Consider the following 23,238-nt stretch of genomic DNA (forward strand, 5'->3'; position numbering starts at 1 on the left):
CAATTTCCAAACACCTGCAGGTACCATGTTCATCTGTACAAACAATAGTACGCAAGTATAAACACCATGGGACCATGCAGCTGTCATAAGATGCTGGAGGAAACAGGTACAAAAGTATCTATATCCACAGTAAAACAAGTCCAATATCAACATAACCTGAAAGGCCGCTCAGCAAGGAAGAAGCCACTGCTCCAAAACCGCCATAAAAAAGCCAGACTATGGTTTGCAACTGCACATGGGGACAAAGATTGTACTTTTTGGAGAAATATCCTCTGGTCTGATGAAACAAAAAATAGAACTGTTTGGCCATAATGACCATCGATATGTTTGGAGGAAAAATGGAGAGGCTTGCAAGCCAAAGAACACCTTCCCAACCGTGAAGCAAGGGAGTGGCAGCATCATGTTGTGGGGGTGCTTTGCTGCAGGAGGGACTGGTGCACTTCACAAAAGAGTTGGCATCATGAGGAAGGAAAATTATTTTGATATATTGAAGCAACATCTCAAGACATCAGTCAGGAAGTTAAAGCTCGGTCACAAATGGGTCTTCCAAATGGACAATGACCCCAAGCATACTTCCAAAGTTGTGGCAAAATGGCTTAAGGACAAAGTCAAGGTATTGGAGTGGCCATCACAAAGCCCTGACCTCAATCCTATAGAAAATGTGTGTAGAAAAGCATGTGCAAGCAAGGAGTCGTAAAAACCTACCGACTACTAATTGAGTATGTAAACTTCTGACCCACTGGGAATGTGATGAAATAAATAAAACATGAAATAAATAATTCTCTCTACTATTATTGACATTTCACATTCTTAAAATAAAGTGGTGATCCTAACTGACCTAAGACAGGGAATTTCTACAAGGGTTAAATCTCAGGAAATGTGAACAACTTGAGTTTAAATGTATTCGGGTAAGGTTTATGTAAACTTCCGACTTCAACTGTATATGCTGTGTGTATATATGCAGTACAACAGGACCTTTTAAGTTTTATTGTTCTTATCTGCAACAGCCAATGGGGATCCTAATAAAATACCAAATGAACCACCACCAGACAGGTTCAAAACGGGTGCGCATTTTTATTAAGTGCTTGTAACATAAGTAACACTGTTAATAACATTAAGAATGGTGTGGTACGTGGTCAACACATGTCCTTAGTCACACTACAGGGGTCAAAGTTGAAGGTGTGGCTAACAGAAAGTCCTGAGGTCAGCCATATTAGATCTTGCCGGGAAAGCTTCCGGCCTCTATCTGGTCGTCCCACTTGGCGACCTGCAGGAGGAAATGCGCTCATGAGGTTAAACTGCCTATCAGTGTAACATGCAATTATAACACAGTAGCTACTGTAGCCTTCATTCTGCATTCACTTTACACCCATCCCATGCTTTCAGATCTATGAAAAGTGTCTAAGGGTAGGGGGTAGGAATCGACTTCAGACTGGGACCATGGTCAGTTATTGGACTCACAACAAACAGAGTGTATGAACACTTGCAACATAACAGAGGTCCACACTGTATACCAACTACCACTTCAGGTAAGGACATTTGAGACACAGAAGAACAGGTACATTCATAACTGTTCCACTCAGTGGACATGTCAGAACAGACTGTTGGCAGAGTTTAGACATGCCGGAACTACTAAAGGCTTCTATGGAATGTGGTGCTCAGACTGTTGGCACATTGTGAATAGTTGAGGCACTGCTAATGTGAGTGAATGTAGGTTCTAACGTGAGCTGATTAAAGTGATTCATCATCCATCTCTAAGGGAGGTCCAATCATTGCTGACAATACTACACAACCATGGGAAGGCAGTTAGGGGGCATTGTGTGTATGCCCACTCCTTTAGGCTTTGTTTGAATAGTTTGCCACTATAGATCTGCTTAACCTTATAAAGGAGTGCCCGCACCATACTATGAGCCACAGTAGCAGCATACGTACCCAGCTCATGGGACAGATACTCTTGTAGACCCTCTGGTACCAGTCACAGGGAGCCACATCCTGGCCTTTGTCTGACAAAGCTTTGTTGCACCTGTGGAAGTCTAGAAAGAGAGGGAGGAGAGAGTTAATATTGACAGAATGAAGTGGTAAGCATTAAGACAGTTAATATAACTTTTACTGCCACTGGTGTTACGTTTCTGAACCTAAAAATCTAACAGCAAACAGCCACCACAAATGGACCCTTATCTGATGTGTTAAATGATGTCAACATTAATCTGACACTAATTAAAACTAACAGAGCAGAGAGAGAACCTGTGGGGTCCCATGTGGCTCAATTGGTTGAGCATGGGCACATGCAACGCCAAGGTTGTGGGTCTGAATCCCACGGGAGACAAGTATGAAGCAAAAAATATATGTATGCAATCACTACTGTTAGTCTGCTAAATGACTAAAATGTCAACATAAAAAAAAAGTACAATGACAGATACATTAGGCTATCCTTACTAAACGAGTGTTGAAGACCGAAAAGATCTGGCATACCCAAGTAGTACCCTTGCCTAACGGACATGTCAGTCAGTACAGACAGTTGGCTTATGATGGCGTACCTTGGTGAATAGCTGAGGGAAAGCCAACATTCTGTCTGGTCTAATGTGAACCGATAGTGATTTAGATCACTGAGGAGGTGCTTCTCATGGGGCTCTTATCAACCAAAGAAGTTGGACATGCATCAATGCTACGAGAGCAAATACCACCGTTTACAATGCACATCAATTGCAAATCATCAACCACATGATTCTTAGCCCAGGCAAATGAGGTTAAATTGGGCTTCAGATAAAAATACTTGTTTAGTTAACCAACCAAGATCTTTATCTTTGTGAACAAAATTGCTGGGAAGGGAATTAAGAGTGTTCAGGGTGGCAGAAGAGCCTGATGGCCAGAAGTGTCCTGTCCTTTCACCATTGTGTGTGTGTGTGTGTGTGTGTGTGTGTGTGTGTGTGTGTGTGTGTGTGTGTGTGTGTGTGTGTGTGTCAGTTGGGAGGTAGAAATGAGCAGTAGACTGCTGGCAGGGCTAGAGAAAGAGGGGGAGATATAATGTGTGGCGGGTCAGAAAAGAGAAGTAGTTGATCAGCTAGCTAACTTACCTAGATAGTTCTGAAAACAGTTGCGGGTCTGGTTGGTGTTGGGGAAGCGGGCGTCGAAGGGAGCCGTCCTGTAGTTCTTTATCTTCTCCTCAATAACGTCAGACATGCTGGCTAGCTGGCGGTCACACTATTTCAACACTGACACACATCGATAGGGAGATGTTTAGTTTCGTGACATTATATGACATGAGCTGTACAGTAGTCTCACGAAGCCATCCTTCCAAACGGGGCTTCCGAAGATAAATAGAGTAGGACATTATCTTGTTGTCGTGATAATAGAATATGGAATCGACTAGTTCAGATAGGCCTATTAGCTTGCAAAATCATTATCCATTAGAGCCTGTACAGGTGTCTATTTGACTAGGTCATAGCTACCGCAATAACAACTCACAACTAGGACAGACAGACTGATAAAAAGCTGGTAACCTTAGCTAGCTATAATTCAATCATGGAAGGTGACTTATCAATCCTTATTTCCAGGTAACTAACAGTAATTAACAAATAAGTAAAATACTTGAATGGAGATTTCTGACGAGCTAGAAAGTTAGAAATTACAGCTCGCTAACCACATCGAATGAACCAATGTAGCATAGCTTGCTAGCATTGTTGGCACAGCTTCAAATGTATTTGTTGGCTTGCTTTTGCTGGCTAGCTAGCTACACTAGCTTGAACCCAGCTAGCTAACCCGCTGTATCAAAACCGTCCCACGGCACACGTTATTTCCAATTAAAATACTTTTACACAAACAAAAAATACGACCCTCGGTATATTAATTGAAAGAGCCTAATTATTATGATTTTCCGGCAGTTTTCCACGACCTACCTTGGACTCTTTCTTGTGTCCTCTCTGGAATGATTGATGTTCTCTCTCACCGGAAGACCGTAACGCAGTGTATGCTGGGATGTTGGAGGTTGTGAGTGGACGAGCAAGCGTAATCACCATGGCATGGGAATGAGAAAAGTTGGCATGGGAATGAGAAAAGGAATGAGTCAGTTTCCCAGGTTTTTATGCATAATTCCTTCTCTATTGCCTATAAACAATGATTAGAAACACAAATACATTATGGGAATCACATTGGGATTATTAAACCATATGAAGTGTAATCACTGCACCAATTATTTACACGAAGAACATAATGTCAAACTTGTCAGTGACAGCCTAGTACAGTGTTTCCCAACGCCAGTCTCCCATTACCCCCAATAGCACATTTTCTGCTGTAGCCCCGGACAATAACACCTTGATCCTGTCCCAAATCAAAAGCCTGATCTGCCTCAAATCAACAAGATGAAATTCCGTCCCAAATCAACAGGATGGCCAATGCTGAGAGTCATTTATTTTTACCCCTGCCTCTCAACATCTAGAAACCTCTGCAAATCTCTGTCCTCCAGCAGTGTTGTCTTGCTCATAAAAGTTGCTCACACATTTGTAAGCAATGTAGGCTGTGAGAAGAACTTGTTTGTTTTGTTTCGAAAATACAGGGCCCACAGTAGCAGGCCAAAATGGACATTGTGATAAAGCTTTGCCCAGGCTAAAAAAGATCCCCCGCAACTGTGTCAGTATGTCTAACAATAGTAAAGGTAAATAGCTTCTAACTCGTATCTGTTCCCAAAGAAAAGAGATATAGAACAAGGAAGATAATACTGTGCAGGCCCACACCTGAACGGTGCCAAGTTTAAAGTGTCATTCTTTTAGTTGACAGTTATTCCATCGAAAGCCCACAGAGGGTTGCCTACCTGGAAAAGGGGATAAGTTGTCAACCGCGCGCCAAAAGCAAACAAAACAAAGAAACTCCATGACGCAAAGGAGTGTTCACAGGCTGCTGTCACCCGGCCATCCCTGTCTGTGAGCACCTCTCCAAACCAAAGACCTCCGGGTGTCTGGACGAGCTCACTACCTACTCAGTGGAAGTACGCTGTCTGGCACACTGTCTCATTTCGAAGGAAGCGTCTAGTTTTTGTGTGTTTTGGTAGTACCTGTAATAGCCTATAATTTCAGTTGCATAGTTTCAAGCTTTATTGTACAGTTATTAACACATTTTAAGAATGGATAGTGTGAACTATATATTTTATTATAGTGGAAGGGATGTATGTAGCCTTAGCCTATTGGTTCAGATATTATGATGAATCCAATGTAACTTTCTCTCTTTCTCCTTTTCTTGTTCCTTTTCTTGCTCCCCCTCTCTCCCCGCCTGTCCTCTCCTTTCCTGTCACCATCTTCCTGTTGTAGACAAGGTCAGAGGTCACAGGTGTCCCTCTTTCTCTGACTTCCTGTCTCACTGTTTCCTCTTTTCAGCAAAAACCTGCTGCTCAAATTATGTCCTTTTCTAGAAAACATTATAGGCTTGTTTCTTGATGTACTACAATACAATTTCTTGGACTATCAAAGATCTGAACTCTGGACTACACTTCAAAAGTAACATTCCTGTGGACAACTAGACCAAATGTATACGTTCTGACTGACTGCTATCCTTTTTAAGCTGGGAGCATAAACCTATTTTCTCTGAGTGGCTTTGTTAAAGTAATTAGTTGTCCAAATTAATCACAGATTCTCACTGCCCCCCCCACCCCACCCCACCCAAAATTTATTCGTACCCAACCCCAGCGCTCCAAAGCACCCTAATGCCAAAGGCAGTGGTCTAACGGAATCCGACCAGTGTCCACGAGTGTGCATGTGTGCTTGGGGAGAAAGAGGAATGCTGGATTAACCCTCTCCCCAAACCCTATTTCTACTCTTATCTCTTTATCGCGTGTATGTACAGTATATACAGGGGCCAGCAAGTGTGTGCATCACAAAATAATCTCCCCATTCTCTCTCTCTCTCTCTCTCTCTCTCTCTCTCTCTCTCTCTCTCTCTCTCTCTCTCTCTCTCTCTCTCTCTCTCTCTCTCTCTCTCTCTCTCTCTCTCTCTCTCTCTCTCTCTCTCTCTCTCTCTCTCTCTCTCTCTCTCTCTCTCTCAGGATATAGGTGTTGTCCAGCGCGAAGGAAGGAAATTCTGTCACTTAGAACAATGGGCCTGTTTCTCTATCTATAGACCCACAGAGGCAGAGAAAGAGAGAGAAGGAGCCCGTACCACCATTACTTGGAAAACAGACAGAAAACACAAAGAAAACGAGAGAAAGTGGAGAAAAATATGTTCTGATTTAGAAAGAGAGATACCTGTGGCGCAGATAGACGTTTTGAAAATGGAGTTTTTGTCTTGGGGAAAAAGGAAAATACGAAGTTGTTTTTAACCATTTTCTTTTTTTCTATTGAGAAGGACTAATAAAACAATTATACGAAGAGGGAACTGCAGTCGTTCTCGTAAGTACTTTCAAGTACGCTTTTATTTTAGAGGGCCTATTGTGTTGCATTGGTTCATTACTTTTCCATTCGATTTTTTAACATTTGAGCTGTCATCCATGATAAGCTGATAGAGGTCACAATATTGATCATTTTCCACAGTAAAATGTTGCTGATAAGTTTTTGCTGTTTCTTTTGCAACATTGCATTATAGAAAGTTGAGTAAAAAAACAAAACAATGAAAAAATATTATTTGGGTTCAAATTTGAACCGTACTACATTCAGTTTTTTGTTGACACATCTAATTTGTAGAGTAGAAGCTGTAACTAAGCACAGTTTTCCCTCCCCAAACTCTACATTCCACCATTACAAGTAATTTCATTCTACTCGTAGTTGTAGGCTGAGGCGACAGACATGTAGTGACTTTAAGAGTGGGGATTTCCCTTTCAACACGACAGCTGGATCTGAGGCCTGTAGAACACACTTCCTGTTTGGATAAGGAGTTCAGATTCACACATTCAGCTTTGAGTACCTTTGTGTCAAAGATGTAATTTACAGTGCTGTAGAATTTGAGATGATTTGAGCCAAGTGTAACCTAACTACCGTTTTCAAAAAATATATATATATATATATATATATTTTTACCAATGGGGGTCAACAATCACTTCCACAGCCAAATTCCTTTGGTGTGTAACAATGAACAATTCCACAAGGATCCGGAGGATCTCAAACTATTCATGACGATGATGTCATTATTTGACAAGTTTAGGATTACATACCCCCAGTTGGGTTGTTTGGAGGAAAAGGTCAGTCTTCCTCCCCCTGATGATTTAACCTTTGATTTTAGTCCAAATATATCAAGGGCCTGTTTCAGGCCCACATGGATAGAATGTAAAGCAGTATAGTCCACACACATCTTAATTAATTAACTCAAAGATTATGAACATTTGATCTGTGTTCTTTGAGTTTCTCATCTCTCGCTCGTTGGTTCTCAGATGGATCAGATGGAGGGGACTGACAGTCCTCGCTTCAGGAAGCTCCATTTCCCTGTGGGTCTGTGGATCAACTCTCCCAGGAAACACTTTGCCAAGCTGGGGGGCCGCTGGCCCAGCGCCGTCTCTGTCAAGTCAGTCTCTCTGCTACCTATGTACAGTACCTCGATGTCACTTAGTCCAATGTTGATTCTCAACAATTTTGTTCAAGTCCAGCAGTAACACATCTGACTCAACTAATCACACATCAACCCAGGTCTCTGTCTGTCTGTCTGTCTGTCTGTCTGTCTGTCTGTCTGTCTGTCTGTCTGTCTGTCTGTCTGTCTGTCTGTCTGTCTGTCTGTCTGTCTGTCTGTCTGTCTGTCTGTCTGTCTGTCTGTCTGTCTGTCTGTCTGTCTGTCTGTCTGTCTGTCTGTCTGTCTGTCTGTCTGTCTGTCTGTCTGTCTGTCTGTCTGTCTGTCTGTCTGTCTGTCTGTCTGTCTGTCTGTCTGCTGACTCGCTGTATCTTCAGTTTGTCCTGTATTCAGTTTGTTTATCCTTCAGTCCTCCTCACAATATCTCCAGCCACAGTCAAGTTAAGTGTCTGACATGTTTTTGCATACAATAAATTAACCAGGAGAACAGCTCGTTATGGACTAATTTGATTGTATGGTCATGTGTCACATGTCATGCAGTGTTCCTTGAATCCTGTGACCGTTTTCTAGCAGTTAATATTGTCTATGTTCAGCTCTGTCAGCCATAACTCACAGCTGACATGCGCTACTTCCCCTCTCTCTTTTTCTTTCCCCCTCCTCTCCTTCTCCCTCACTAGGTCCACCACCAGCTCTGACGCAGCGTCCCTCCACGAGGCCCCCTCTGCCCCTTCCTCTTCCCTCTCCATCTCCACCCCCTCCCTCGCTCCCCCATCCCCCTCTCCCTCTCCGGCCTTCCTCCGGCCCCGTCCCGCCGGGCCCCAGTCCCGCACCAAGCGTCTTTCCCACCTCTTCCTGAGGGGGCGCTCCAACAGTGACCGAGACAAGGCCATAGGGGAGAAGGAGAGGGAGGTGTGGGCCCACTCTGCTGCCCCTTCCTCCCACCACTACCTGCCCCCTGCCTCCTCCACAGCCCCAGGCCTCATCAAGATCTATGGGGATGCTCTGTCTAGTGGGGCTAACTACCGCTCTTTGCTGGCCACCGTCCACTCTACAGCCAAACAGCTCATCGCCCAGGTCATCACCCGCTATACGGAGAGAGAGAGGGAGGAGACGGACGATGCAGGTAAGAGGCAGAAAGAGAGAGAGAGGGAGGAGACGGACGATGCAGGTAAGAGGCAGAAAGAGAGAGAGATGGAGGAGACGGACGATGCAGGTAAGAGGCAGAAAGAGAGAGAGGGAGGAGACGGACGATGCAGGTAAGAGGCAGAAAGAGAGAGAGAGGGAGGAGACGGACGATGCAGGTAAGAGGCAGAAAGAGAGAGAGAGAGTACAGACTGAGTACAGTACAGGGATTCATGTAAGAGAGGCGTGAAAGTACAGATAAACATGGAGCGTTAGAGATACTCTTAATGATCGGCTATGAAAAGCCAACTGACATTTACTCCTGAGGTGCTGACTTGCTGCACCCTCGACAACGACTGTGATTATTATTATTGGACCATGCTGGTCATTTATGAACATTTGAACATCTTGGCCATGTTCTGTTATAATCTCCACCTGGCACAGCCAGAAGAGGACTGGCCACCCCTCATAGCCTGGTTCCTCTCTAGGTTTCTTCCTAGGTTTTGGCCTTTCTAGGGAGTTTTTCCTAGCCACCGTGCTTCTACACCTGCATTGCTTGCTGTTTGGGGTTTTAGGCTGGGTTTCTGTACAGCACTTTGAGATATCAGCTGAAGTAAGAAGGGCTATATAAATACATTTGACATTTGATTTGACCTCAATTGAGCAATAATGTCATATTCATTGGAAAAATAATTAGCCTGGTCGCCCTGCCTCCCTCTCCTAGCCCTGCAGAAACACAGCCCGGAAGACTTCCTGTTGTGTGATGTCATTGGAAAGCCCATCCAGCAACCAGATGGAGCCGTCCAATGGGAGACAGAGTGTCGTAGGGGTGTGGCCGAATGGGAATGCCCACTGCTATTGGTGGACATGTGGCGGCCCAAGGAGGGGTTTGAACGCCGCTTTGAGATCCAGAGGCGGGACGACTACGAAAGAGAGGAGAGGGAGAAAGAGAAGGAGCGAGAGAGGGAAGGGGAGAACCACACAGGTAAAAGGACAATATAGAGTCTCTAGATTGTCAGCTCTTACATCTGGGGTTTCCTACAGTCATCCAGTGAAAAGTGTAGTTTCTTTGTTTTTAATGATATGTCTGGTTGTTGTGGTAACAGGTGTACGTTGGAGGCGGAGCCGCATACAGTCGGGGGGTGGGGCTGAGGAGGGCGAGCGAGGTCATCGAGGACGGAACTCGGAACTCAGGAGGAGCATCAGCGACATGAACCTCAGCCTGAGGCGTCGCCAAGGAAACCACATTGGCAATGACCCCAGTCACTCTGGAAACCACCCTAACAACAGTGCAGGACTCCAGGACAGGAAGAACATTGTGAGCATGATAGCTCCATTGGAGCACGGAGAGGTGAGGATGAGAGGATGAGACGATGTGTTTCAACACATGTTGCAACATGATAGCAACAGGGCAACCCCACCTAATCTCAGCAGTGCAGCAGTCTGACCATAAAGACTCCTCCCTCTGTCTTAGATGATGAGGTCAAAGGTCAGAGACGAGGTGGAGCGGAGGAACAAAGCAGACAAAGCAGTGGAGGAGGAGAAAGACTACTCAGCCTGCGACCTGGAAGTGATGTCACAGAGCCTGATCCTCCCGCCCACGGACCGACCCTACTTCCTGTTGCTGCAGGGCTACGACCAGAGCAAGGTTAGACCTGCGCCTCCCAGATGATCACACACACACACCCTTAACATGACATCATACCTGCATTCCCCTAATCGCCACATACCATCACTGTTTCCAACCCTTCCCCAGCCTTTCCCATTCAACCCTGAGCACAAAACAGACTCACAGCAACACAATACCTTTGTAGACACACACAACCCTACTGTGTACATCACTCCATCTCTCACAGTGACCTCACACAGGTCTTCATTGTAGCAAACTGTGACATACTTCATACCTTATCTCCTGACCTCCGCACAACTTAAGATCTCCAAGATGTCCCCTTATCATAACCATGTCCTTCAGATGATAACAAACTCCCTTCTCTCTTTCTTTCTTTATTTCCTTCTTCCGTTCTCCTCTGTGTGTGTTTTCTGTGTTTTCTACAGGACTTTGTTTTGTACATCATGGCAGGGCACACACACGTTTTTGGGCGGAAGCCAACGATGAGGGAGAGAGAGAAGGACAGAGAAAGGGAGAGGAAGGGGAAGAGGCCTCTGAAGGTGGAAACGTTCCTCTCTGCTCCAGACATGCTGGCCAGGCACCTGTTGGTCAGGAGAGACTCAGCCGTACCCAACGCTCCCCCTGGGCAAGGTAGGCCTGGTCCACAAACAACCCTAGTCCTAAATCCTGGCCCTACTCCTGTGATGTTTGCAGACCTCAACAAACAGAAATGTGCCTGCAAAATAGGGAGCCTTTTCCATATGTGCTTACATCTATCCACAGAAGTAACTATTCATATGTGCTTATATCTATCCACAGAAGTAACAATTCATATGTGCTTACATCTATCCACAGAAGTAACAATTCATATGTGCTTACATCTATCCACAGAAGTAACAATTCATATGTGCTTATATCTATCCACAGAAGTAACAATTCATATGTGCTTACATCTATCCACAGAAGTAACAATTCATATGTGCTTACATCTATCCACAGAAGTAACAATTCATATGTGCTTATATCTATCCACAGAAGTAACAATTCATATCTGCTTACATCTATCCACAGAAGTAACAATTCCTTACAACACGTTGACACCTGATTTTACAGTATTTCTCTGTCCACAATCAACCTCTAGAGATCCTACCACTAGACACTTCTTGATACCCCTTTAAATATGGTTCGAAAACTGTCATACCTTTTTTATAAGAAGTTTATAAGCAGAACTTCAATTATAGTGTTACTAGTTAATCAACCATTTTCTCGCTCCCCCCAGCTCTGATGCGTCCCTTCAGAGGAGGATCTGTCACACACAACGGAGAAGCTCTCTACCGGGAGGCGGGGCTTAAACCTGGGGACGTGATTGGCATAGGAGGTCATTTTCTCTTCCTGTATCGTGACCCCCGCGTGACCCCGGCCCCTCCGCTGGCATTGGCGCTGCCTTGGCAAGCTGACGTTCCCTCCACCTGCTGCCTCTCGGGATTGGTGGACAGACAGGAAGCGTTGAGGCAGTACCTGGGTTCCACTGAGGCTCTGCTGCGGTTCCAGCCCCGCCACGCTGACGCTCTGCTACAGGTGAGAGAAGAAAGACCCCAGTGTCTGTTAGTTACACCACTGTGTCTGCTACCTGTCTGCTACAGATTAGAGTAGAGAACTGTGTTAACTGTGGTGGGGAGGTACTTAAAGTATCTATTGTTACCACATATATAACTTTCTTGGTTGATAACAGGTACATATGAGCTGAAACAGGACTATAAATTAAAGCCACTGTTTCTCCCTCTTTCTCCATCAGGAGATAATCTCTAAGAACTCCTCTCCAGACTCAGAGGGCGGGCCTTTAGCCCCAGCCTTTCTCCTGTCAATCATGATTGACCACGCCTCCAAACACCTGGATCCCGCCCTCATGCCTCAGTTGCTGTTGAAAGCAGCCAATCAGATCAAAGAGATTGTTTGGGTGAGTTCAATTGTAATAACGCTAACTAGCCATAGCTCAGTCAAGACTGACAGAGAAAGTTAGACAGCAGATAAAATAGGATTGTAAAGGGTTATAAAGCCAGCCCCAGACTGACATGTCTTTCTCTGAAACACTGTAGGCTGTGAACAGGGATTCATGAGCTGATGTCACTTCCTTCTGGAAACTGTGTTGTAATTGTCCTGGTGGCCTGTCCAGACTTTGTAACCCAACTCACCCCCCCCCCCTCTGCCACTAAGCCGTGACGTGTCTCTCCTCTCATGTCCTCTCTTCCCTCTCCAACTCTTTTTACAGGATAACATTAAGGAATTCGGGGATAAGCATCCCACGCAAAAGTAAGATCATTTCTGCTCAACGTCATATTTCAGCTGTTTCCTGTGTTTGGAACTTCCCTTAGGGCTGTATTAGGGGGGAATCAAGAGAAGTGATTGTCCAGCTTGTGTCTCTGTAAATAATGTGATGAACATGCAGATACTATTTAGCATTATGCAAGGATTCATGATTAAAATATGTGACACATAAAGTATAAATTGTATATGATATTGATAAACTAATACTGTACACAAATATCTATTAATATGAATGTTTATTTAGCAGATGTTATCCCAAGTGAATAGCAGTTAACAGATGAAATAAGATGTAGTGGGACCCTGGGTCAAACTTTATTTGGATAGTCTGGATTGTCCTTCTGTAGATGCTCTACATATGGTCATATTATCAACAAACTATCTGTTGATAAGTAACTGCATGCTAAGGTTAGGGTTAAGTTTAGAACAAGGGCTAGGATAAGGGTTAGGATCTGGTTTAAGGGTTAAGGGTTAGTTAGAGAGTTATTTGAAATGTTACTGATCGTCTGTAGAGCATCTGCAGATGGACTATCCAAATGTAATTTTTAAAATTGAACCTTTATTTAACAAGGCAAGCCAGTTAAGAACAAATTCTTATTTTCAATGACAGCCTAGGAACAGTGGGTCAACTGCCTTGTTCAGGGGCAGAACGACCGATTTTTACCTTGTCAGCTCGGGGATTCAATCTTGCAACTTTTCTCTTACTAGTCCAACGCTCTAACCACTAGGCTACCTGCAGCCCCAAAAAAAGTGTTACTGAACCCTGTCACTGCATGCTCATTAAAATAGATCAAGGACTTGCTGTAACTCCTTGAGAGAGATGAATAGATAGTAACAACAACTTCTATAATGCTGTGTGTGTCCTATTCTGGTCTGTCCAGTTCCACAGAGCAGGAGGTTGAACTGAGTGCGCCCAGTGCACAGAAGCTGTCCTCTGACCTTCGACCTCTGATGTTCTGGATGTCCAATGCCACAGAGCTCCTCAACTTCTTCCAGGTCAAAGTTGAGGCCATGGAGAGAGACTGGGAGTTTGAGGGTGAGACACCTGTGTCATAAGAGTCCGTTTCCTCTTGATCAATGCAGATCACCATCGATCATCTGCCAAAAAGCTTCTTTCTCCAATAAAAGCATTTTGTCATATTAACCTTGTCTCTCTGTTTTACGTCACACGGCCGTTGTATCTTTGTGTCTCCCTGTCTTCCTCTTCTTGTGTGACATTCCTGCTATCATCATTTAGCCACACAGTAGTCAAAACAAGTTAGTTGCGGCATTGAGAAAGTTAAATATATTTTAGATTGTTCTGCAATATCAGTAGTTATATGACCTTAGTTAGAAGTTAATGCATATATATTTACCCTCAGCTCCTGGTGACCCGGTGTTGTCAGCTGACCTGGACACCTGCTCCAAGGCCCTGGCGCAGCTTGATGACGTGATAATGCACACCTTCCAGCAGTGCGTGTACCACCTAACAAAGGTGAGGGAGGTTGAGTTACCTCACACTCAAGACACAATCAAGTTACTGTACATAATTATATCCCGATCAATACATGAATTAATCTCCTCTCTGTCACTCTGTGTCTGTCAGACACTGTACTCCCTCCTGCCAGCTCTCCTGGACAACAACCCTTTCTCCAGCCTGGAGAAAGAGAAGGAGAGAGATGAGGGTAGGGAGATGGATGGGGGTGAGGGTGGTGGAGGGGGGGGAGAGGGGGAAGACGTGTCCTCCCTCCCCCCTACTGTGGCTGGGCTGGTGGAGGTGTACCGCTGCTCCCTGATGCTGTCCCGGGAGGCCTGCCTCTCCCCCCCACTCACCTCCCAAACCTTCGGCTACCTCTTCTTCTTCACCAACACCTCCCTGCTCAACACACTGCTGGAGAGAGGTGAGAGGGCAGGGGTAATACTGGGGTCCAAGGTCAGGGGTTGGTCTGATGAAGCTGCAGTCATGTGGGTTCCACATTACACATGCAGAAATTGCTTTCCACTACACAAGTCATTGTTTGTGCACAAACCATTAAATGTAGAGGTCGTAAGGGGATGAGCGCTACCAAGCACAGCGAGACAGAGAATCTGGGTGCGGCTCTGAAATAACTTGAACTTTCCAACCCTGGTTCAGATGTGCACTAACACACACACACACACACACACACACACACACACACACACACACACACACACACACACACACACACACACACACACACACACACACACACACACACACACACACACACACACACACACACACACACACACACACACACACACACACACACACACACACACACACACACACACACACACACACACACACACACACTCCCTCTCTTTCTGTCTCTTCTTAGATGGTCTGTTCTCCTGGTCTAGAGCGGTCCAGATCCGTACAAACCTGGACCTGGTTCTGGACTGGCTGCAGGGCGCGGGACTTGGAGATATCGCCTCTGAGTTCCTGAAGAAGCTGTCCGTCACAGTCAATTTCCTGTGCGTCCCTAAGACCCGCCTCATCCAGGTAAAAATAATGCTGGTTTAGCCAGTTAACAATCAGTCGATTTAGCAAGATAATGACCCAAAACAAAACATTCTGGATAAAGAATCATGTTTTGGTCTCGTTGTTGTGTTGTTCTTCCTCTAAACCTATTTGACTTATCACACATCCACCCCTAGCCCCTACCTCTAGACACTTCCTGATGCCTTCTCCTAAAGCTGATTGGATCAGATCGGTATAAACTGTATGATAACTGCTCTAGGAAGCTAGATAGACAAGCTTTTCCATTAATTTGTTCACACCCATTTAGTTATTTTCAGATATAAGGGGTAATCTAGAGGTGACAAGGGGCTAGGGGTAGATTTTAGATTTGGCATCCCATCTCAGTTGTGGACATTGCTGATATCGTCCACGTTTCCTCCTTCTCTGTTTTGTTGCTCATTGGTTGTTCTCTTGTCTCTCCCCCGCCAGTCATCCTGGGACAGCCTACATGAGGACCACGCCTTGCTAAGCCCCACCCAGCTGCACCATCTGCTGACCAATTACAAGCTGGGACCGGCCAGAGCCCCACCGGCTTCCTGGGCTCCTCCCCCTGGGATGGAGCTCAGTGGAGGTGAGGCACGAGAGGGGGTGGGGGGAGGGGGGGGGTTGGAAGTCCTGGAGGGTCATTATGTAGGAGCTAATGCTGCATTCATAACCAAGTGGGAAGGTAGTATTTACCATCTACGTCAGGGAAAATATCCGTGTGAACTGTCCTCCAGTGGGAAACTCGTCTATCATCCCTAAGCTCTGACTTCTCCTACATGCTGACCTCTGACATCACCTACTAAGAAATATACTTCGATAACAGAATTTTCATTAGTTAATTTTAACACATAAAACATACATTATAAATAGCAATCAATTAATATTGTTTTTGAACACTATAATTTGTTTACAAGCATGATAGCTCTACTTTTAGATTATGGTTGATGAAGCTTTTTGGACATTAGCCAATTGGCGTTTCTCTGAGTTTAAAGCATGTGAATGCATCTAACTGGTATTTACAACTTCACAACTTCCAACTTGGTTATGAACACAACATTAGATACAACTGCAAACTTGAGATAAGTAGAATATTCCAGTAACTTATGCATTTATGTCAATTAGAAAATATTTGTGATCTCAAGTCAGTATTCAGCCCTTAGACATTCCGAACATTGTAAGTACATATGTATAGAAGGGGTATGATTTCTTCCTAAGAATCTCAGACCACTAAATATCTGTTCATGCTTTTCTGTCCAAGACATCTTCGAAAGTTTCCTGGACCACCCCCCTCTCATCCTGCCAAATGAGACGCCTCAGCTGGACCTCTCCCAGCCAATCCCCAGCCCCGAGCTACAAAAGGAAGTGACACGCTTGCGCAACTTCCTGTGGGGACTCGACCAGGATGAGCTGCCAGCCAATCAGAGGACCAGGCTGTGAGCACTGGACAGTTGAGCTCCGGGTAGAAGCTACCCTTAGGCACAGTTCTAGGATCAGTTCACCATCCGCCTCAACCATGAAGGGAGAAAGACACAAAACTGACCCTTGATCAGCATCTAGGGGCAACCTCATCCATCTCGGGCAACTTTGAAATTAACCCTATATTGAACCCTCTGTCGTAAGACAGATGCAATGGATAGGAAAGGCAACTGGTGTGAGGAATGGCAACTGGTGTGAGGAATAGTAACTGGTGTGAGGAATGGCAACTGGTGTGAGGAATAGTAACTGGTGTGAGGAATAGTAACTGGTGTGAGGAATGGCAACTGGTGTGAGGAATGGCAACTGGTGTGAGGAATAGTAACTGATGTGAGGAATAGTAACTGGTGTGAGGAATGGCAACTGGTGTGAGGAATAGTAACTGGTGTGAGGAATGGCAACTGGTGTGAGGAATAGTAACTGGTGTGAGGAATGGTAACTGGTGTGAGGAATGGCAACTGATGTGAGGAATAGTAACTGGTGTGAGGAATAGTAACTGGTGTGAGGAATAGTAACTGCTGTGAGGAATGGCAACTGGTGAGAGGAATAGTAACTGGTGTGAGGAATGGCAACTGATGTGAGGAATAGTAACTGTGTGAGGAATGGTGTGAGGAAATAGTAACTGGTGTGAGGAATAGTAACTGGTGTGAGGAATAGGTAACTGGTGTGAGGAATGGAATGGCTGATGTGAGGAATAGTAACTGGTGTGAGGAATAGTAACTGGTGTGAGGAATAGTAACTGGTGTGAGGAATGGCAACTGGTGAGAGGAATACTAACTGGTGTGAGGAATGACAACTGATGTGAGGAATAGTAACTGGTGTGAGGAATAGTAACTGGTGTGAGGAATAGTAACTGGTGTGAGGAATAGTAACTGGTGTGAGGAATGGCAACTGGAATAGTAACTGGTGTGAGGAATAGTAACTGGTGTGAGGAATGGCTGGTGTGAGGAAACTGGTGAGAGGAATAACTGGTGTGAGGAATAGTAACTGGTGTGAGGAATAGTAACTGGTGTGAGGAATAGTAACTGGTGTGAGGAATGGCAACTGGTGAGAGGAATAGTAACTGGTGTGAGGAATGGCAACTGGTGTGAGGAATAGTAACTGGTGTGAGGAATGGCAACTGGTGTGAGGAATAGTAACTGGTGTGAGGAATAGTAACTGGTGTGAGGAATAGTAACTGGTGTGAGGAATAGTAACTGGTGTGAGGAATGGCAACTGGTGTGAGGAATAGTAACTGGTGTGAGGAATGGCAACTGGTGAGAGGAATAGTAACTGGTGTGAGGAATAGTAACTGGTGTGAGGAATGGCAACTGGTGTGAGGAATAGTAACTGGTGTGAGGAATAGTGACTGGTGTGAGGAATGGCAACTGGTGTGAGGAATAGTGACTGGTGTGAGGAATGGCAACTGGTGTGAGGAATAGTGACTGGTGTGAGGAATGGCAACTGGTGTGAGGAATAGTGACTGGTGTGAGGAATGGCAATGAGGAATAGTAACTGGTGTGAGGAATGGCTGGTGTGAGGAATAGTGACTGGTGTGAGGAATAGTGACTGGAATAGTGACTGGTGGGGAATGGCAGTGACTGGTGTGAGGAATGGAATAGTGACTGGTGTGAGGAATGGCAACTGAGGAATAGTGTGTGAGGAATAGTGACTGGTGTGAGGAATAGTAACTGGTGTGAGGAATAGTGACTGGTGTGAGGAATAGTAACTGGTGTGAGGAATAGTAACTGGTGTGAGGAATAGTAACTGGTGTGAGGAATAGTGACTGGTGTGAGGAATGGCAACTGTCAAAAGAAAGTCATAACACAATGTAATAGTTATCTAACTGTAAGACAATACAACTCTTCTTTTACTGTTCTCTAAACACTCTTTATTTTGTAACTCATTGCCTGAAATGCAGTGGTTGCCTGAAAAAGAAAAGTCCTGCAAAATGAAGCATAAATGATGGTATGACAATGTTATTATGTAAAGGATATCCCTGTAGGTCAGCTTTATACTGGATGGATGGATGCTCACAGATGTTATCATATAAAGAATATAGTAAATGTGTATTGTCACAGAACATTAGATTGTATACCAAAGTAAACACTAACACTATGAAGGAAACTGTTTTACCATGTGTATTGTATTTCTAACTGACTGTGCTGATATTATAAATCAACTGTTGGTACCCTATGATCTGTCCATAGTGTTTCCTTTGTTATGGCTGTTTTGTCCTTGTTTGGTTTTTTACTTTGATTGTACCACACAACTCAACAGCTAGACAGGTTCTGGAAAGGTGAATGTCCCGACTCATTTTGTACCCGGGGTGCCAGAATGAAAGGACCACACGGTGGCGACGCAGCACTCAGTCAACCCCTGGAATGATGACTCAACAGTTACTAGACTAGGGAATTAGCGGGGGTCCCTGCCAATCAACCTGATTTCCGAAATATCATATTTCCTGTGTGATTAATAGGTTATTCCAACATAGACATAACATACGCACGATGGTGCTTCCGTGGCTTAGGAAGCAGATGACGACCACACACTGCCTGGCTGTGCCAAGGTGAACTGTCTGAGGGGTCAGAGAGAATGACTCCAATGCATTGGGTAAGATTTTTAATTTCCTCTCTGTGCGGTGATGACACACGCTGAAAAGTCTAATCAGTTTGTTCCTTTATTTCATTAATGCGCCATATCCGATAGTTGGTCTCATAAAATGGCCAGTAGCTCGTTTAAGTGAAATTAGTGCGCGGTTTTCGTGGACGGGCAGCAGACGAGTGATGTCAGAGCGTGTGGTGTGAGTAACATCTGTTTGTGTGACGGCTTGCGAGCGTCTCATAAACCATGTTACTGTAAGTAACCTAACGGTTTGTTGTCCCTCAGTAGACGCATGCCGAATTTCTAAATAAACAAAGTAGCCTACTTCCCCATAATAGCCTAGTGAGAGTGGAAAAAGTAGTCTGACAATTTATCTTTGTTCTTCAGTTTTGGAGCATCCTCAAAATCCCACGACTTCATGAAGTGGTATTTATCTATTATCTCAAGACGTTGTGCGTGTTTTTCCCTCTAATGCTTTGGCTGGTGGCCAAACTTCTTCCTTTCCCCGGTCAACAACTTTGGCTCAACTATTTTAGGGTAAAAAGCCCGAAAACAGTCCCGAAAGAGAAAGGACTTAACAGTTGAAGTCGGAAGTTTACATATACTTAGGTTGGAGTCATTAAAACTCGTTTTTCAACCACTTCAACAAACTATAGTTTTGGCAAGTCGGTTAGGACAGGTAATTTTTCCAACAATTGTTTACAGACAGATTATTTCACTTATAATTAAGTGTATCACAATTCCAGTGGGCAGAAGTTTACACACACTAAGTTGACTGTGCCTTTAAACAGCTTGGAAAATTCCATAAAATGATGTCATGGCTTTAGAAGCTTCTGATAGGCTAATTGACATTATTTGAGTCAATTGGAGGTGTACCTGTGGATGTATTTCAAGGCCTACTTTCAAATTCAGTGCCTCTTTGCTGGACATCATGGGAAAATCAAAAGAAATCAGCCAAGACCTCAGAAAACAAATTGTAAACCTCCACATGTCTGGTTCATCCTTGGGAGCAATTTCCAAACGCCTGAAGGTACCACGTTCATCTGTACAAACAATAGTACACAAGTATAAACACCATGGGACCATGCAGCCGTCATACCGCTCAGGAATGAGACGCGTTCTGTCTCCTAGAGATGAACGTACTTTGGTGCGAAAAGTGTAAATCAATCCCAGAACAACAGCAAAGGACCTTGTGAAGATGCTGGAGGAAACAGCTACAAAAGTATCTCTATCCACAGTAAAACGAGTCCTATATCGACACAACGTGAAAGGCCGCTCAGCAAGGAAGAAGCCACTGCTCCAAAACCGCCATAAAAAAGCCAGGCTACGGTTTGCAACTGCACATGGGGACAAAGATCGTTCTTTTTGGAGAAATGTCCTCTGGTCTGATGAAACAAAAATAGAACTGTTTGGCCATAAGAACCATCATTATGTTTGAAGGAAAAAGGGGGAGGCTTGCAAGCCGAAGAACACCATCCCACTCGTGGGGATGGCAGCATCATGTTGTGGGGGTGCTTTGCTGCAGGAGAGATTGGTGCATTTCACAAAATAGATGGCATCATAAGGATAGGAAAATGATGTGGACATATTGAAGTAACATCTCAAAACATCAGTCAGGAAGTTAAAGCTTGGTCGCAAATGGGTCTTCCAAATAGACAATGACCCCAAGCATACTTCCAAAGTTGTGGCAAAATGGCTTAAGGACAACAAAGTCAAGGTATTGGAGTGGCCATCACAAAGCCCTGACCTCAATCCTATAGAAAATTTGTGGGCAGAACTGAAAAAGTGTGTGAGAGTAAGGAGACCTACAAACCTGACTCAGTTACACCAGCTCTGTCAGGAGGAATGGGCCAAAATTCATCCAACTTATTTTGGGAAGCTTGTGGAATGCTACCCTAAATGGTTGACCCAAGGTCAACAATTTAAAGGCAATGCTACCAAATACTAATTGAGTATGTACATTTCTGACCCACTGGGAATGTGAGTAAAGAAACAAAGGATGAAATAAATCATTCTCTCTTGTATTATTCTGACTTTCACATTCTTAAAATAAAGTGGTGATCCTAACTGACCTAAAACAGGGAATTTTTACTAGGATCAAATGTCAGGAACTGTGAAAAACTGAGATTAAATGTAATGTATTTGGGTAAGGTGTATGTAAACTTCCGACTTCAACTGTACATAATTGTCACCGTCTCCAATTCTAACTGGGGTCCTGTTTCTGAACGGTCAAAAACCCATCATCTCCTCTTTAAAGTTCTGGAACTTGTTAGAGCAATCGCCTCCCAGATAGCTGTGCCCCATTCTCCCAGTAAGGGAGTGAAAACGTAAGTGAACCGCCAGTAAGGTGGGGAGTTTTACTCGGCTGTTATCAAAAAACATGCACTCGATGTTATTGCTTCGAGTCAGTTATAGATTGTGAATCATCTCTAAGAGCCCCCTGCGGTTACATTTATCAATAAATTACTTTGTAATCTCTCTCATTTGACATTCAATGCGGTGTATGAGTGAGAGTGAGTGAGAATGTGTGTCTGTATGTGTAAATATGTACTTTCCAGTAATTTAACCCAGATGTATGGAAAATAGATCTGGGGGGGAGAGTAACTGCACTGTGCTGATTGTGTAATATTGTGTCCAGTTTATATGCTCTACGGTTAACCTCTCTGATCCCTGTCTGAGTTTGAATGTGTGTCATGTCATTAGTCTGTGTGTGACACACTCACACATTCATATATGCACACCGACACACACACACATACATCACACCAGTAGCTACACATTCAGCTGAATTGATATGTGCATACATTCTGTCATATGGATGTAAATAGACATACAGGGAGAACTATCTTCTCTTTCTCCTTTTCTCTCTCACACACACACACCCACACACCCATACACACACCTCTGTCCCCAGGTGCAGAGTTCCACACCTGTTGGAGCGTTTCTCTGTAATTAGCTCAGGACAATTATCATTGGTGGGAGAAGGGGGGCAAGGGAAGGGGGGGCGAAGACAATGGAGCAGTTATTCTCTCCCTATCATCTCCCTCCTTCCTTCTCTCTCTCTTCTGTCGAGTAATGAAAGATTCTTCCCCTCTTCAAAGGGACAGGGTTTCCTACATAACAGCTGAGTCAGAAGAGAACAGAATGGATAGAGAGACAGAGAGATAGAGCGATAGAGAGAGGGAAGGGAGAGAAGACTAGGCAGGCTAATGTAGCAGTAGTCGTGTTGGTACTAGGCCCACAGGGCCACGCTGATTTTCCTTATTGTGAAATGCATCAGAGTCAGTCTCAAGAAGCAGAGAAAGTGTTTGTGTCAACCCTCTGTCATCACTTCTAAGTGACATATAGAGAATGGACTGTTCTGTATTAGGACTCCAGGGAAATCCCAGTTGCTATACATTTGGTGATAGAGGCTGAGGTGAATTGAGGGAGGATTGGTAAGAGGGAGGATTGGTGTTCATGTACTTTCTCAGTACCTTGGTACAGGAGTTATAGTTCTACCTCTTCTTTATCAGTAGCTTGGTACAGGAGTTATAGTTCTACCTCTTCTTTCTCAGCAGCTTTGTACAGAAGTTATAGTTCTACCTCTTCTTTCTCAGTAGCTTGGTACAGGAGTTATAGTTCTACCTCTTCTTTCTCAGTAGCTTGGTACAGGAGTTATAGTTCTACCTCTTCTTTCTCAGCAGCTTGGTACAGAAGTTATAGTTCTACCTCTTCTTTCTCAGTAGCTTGGTACAGGAGTTATAGTTCTACCTCTTCTTTCTCGGTAGCTTGGTACAGGAGTTATAGTTCTACCTCTTCTTTCTCAGCAGCTTGGTACAGAAGTTATAGTTCTACCTCTTCTTTCTCAGTAGCTTGGTACATTAGATATAGTTCTACCTCTTCTTTCTCAGTAGCTTGGTACAGGAGTTATAGTTCTACCTCTTCTTTCTCAGTAGCTTGATACAGGAGTTATAGTTATACCTCTTCTTTCTCAGTAGCTTGGTACAGGAGCTATAGTTCTACCTCTTCTTTCTCGGTAGCTTGGTACAGGAGCTATAGTTCTACCTCTTCTTTCTCAGTAGCTTGGTACAGGAGTTATAGTTATACCTCTTCTTTCTCGGTAGCTTGGTACAGGAGCTATAGTTCTACCTCTTCTTTCT

At 44.3% G+C, this 23,238-nt stretch overlaps 2 protein-coding genes across 2 annotated transcripts; one reads left to right on the forward strand and one right to left on the reverse strand.

The window, feature by feature from the left end:
- Positions 1-1,054: 1,054 nt before the first annotated feature.
- On the reverse strand, positions 1,055-4,034 carry LOC123996734 (cytochrome c oxidase subunit 6B1-like). The gene is made up of 4 exons (XM_046300372.1): positions 3,897-4,034; positions 3,075-3,212; positions 1,933-2,033; positions 1,055-1,267 (listed from the first exon to the last, which is right to left on the reverse strand). The coding sequence occupies exons 2-4, from the start codon at positions 3,178-3,180 to the stop codon at positions 1,214-1,216; spliced, it is 261 nt and encodes an 86-aa protein (XP_046156328.1). The 5' UTR covers positions 3,181-3,212; positions 3,897-4,034; the 3' UTR covers positions 1,055-1,213.
- Positions 4,035-6,076: 2,042 nt separating this feature from the next.
- LOC123998129 (ras-interacting protein 1-like) lies at positions 6,077-17,111 on the forward strand. Its single transcript, XM_046303070.1, has 16 exons — positions 6,077-6,373; positions 7,348-7,478; positions 8,156-8,601; positions 9,325-9,585; positions 9,707-9,951; positions 10,075-10,248; positions 10,656-10,860; positions 11,489-11,787; positions 12,005-12,166; positions 12,479-12,519; positions 13,413-13,567; positions 13,893-14,005; positions 14,117-14,411; positions 14,874-15,037; positions 15,485-15,626; positions 16,299-17,111. The coding sequence occupies exons 2-16, from the start codon at positions 7,348-7,350 to the stop codon at positions 16,475-16,477; spliced, it is 3,012 nt and encodes a 1,003-aa protein (XP_046159026.1). The 5' UTR covers positions 6,077-6,373; the 3' UTR covers positions 16,478-17,111.
- Positions 17,112-23,238: the final 6,127 nt, after the last annotated feature.

The sequence above is a fragment of the Oncorhynchus gorbuscha genome, linkage group LG15 (assembly GCF_021184085.1).
Source record: "Oncorhynchus gorbuscha isolate QuinsamMale2020 ecotype Even-year linkage group LG15, OgorEven_v1.0, whole genome shotgun sequence".
In the NCBI taxonomy this organism is placed as follows: Eukaryota; Metazoa; Chordata; class Actinopteri; order Salmoniformes; family Salmonidae; genus Oncorhynchus; species Oncorhynchus gorbuscha.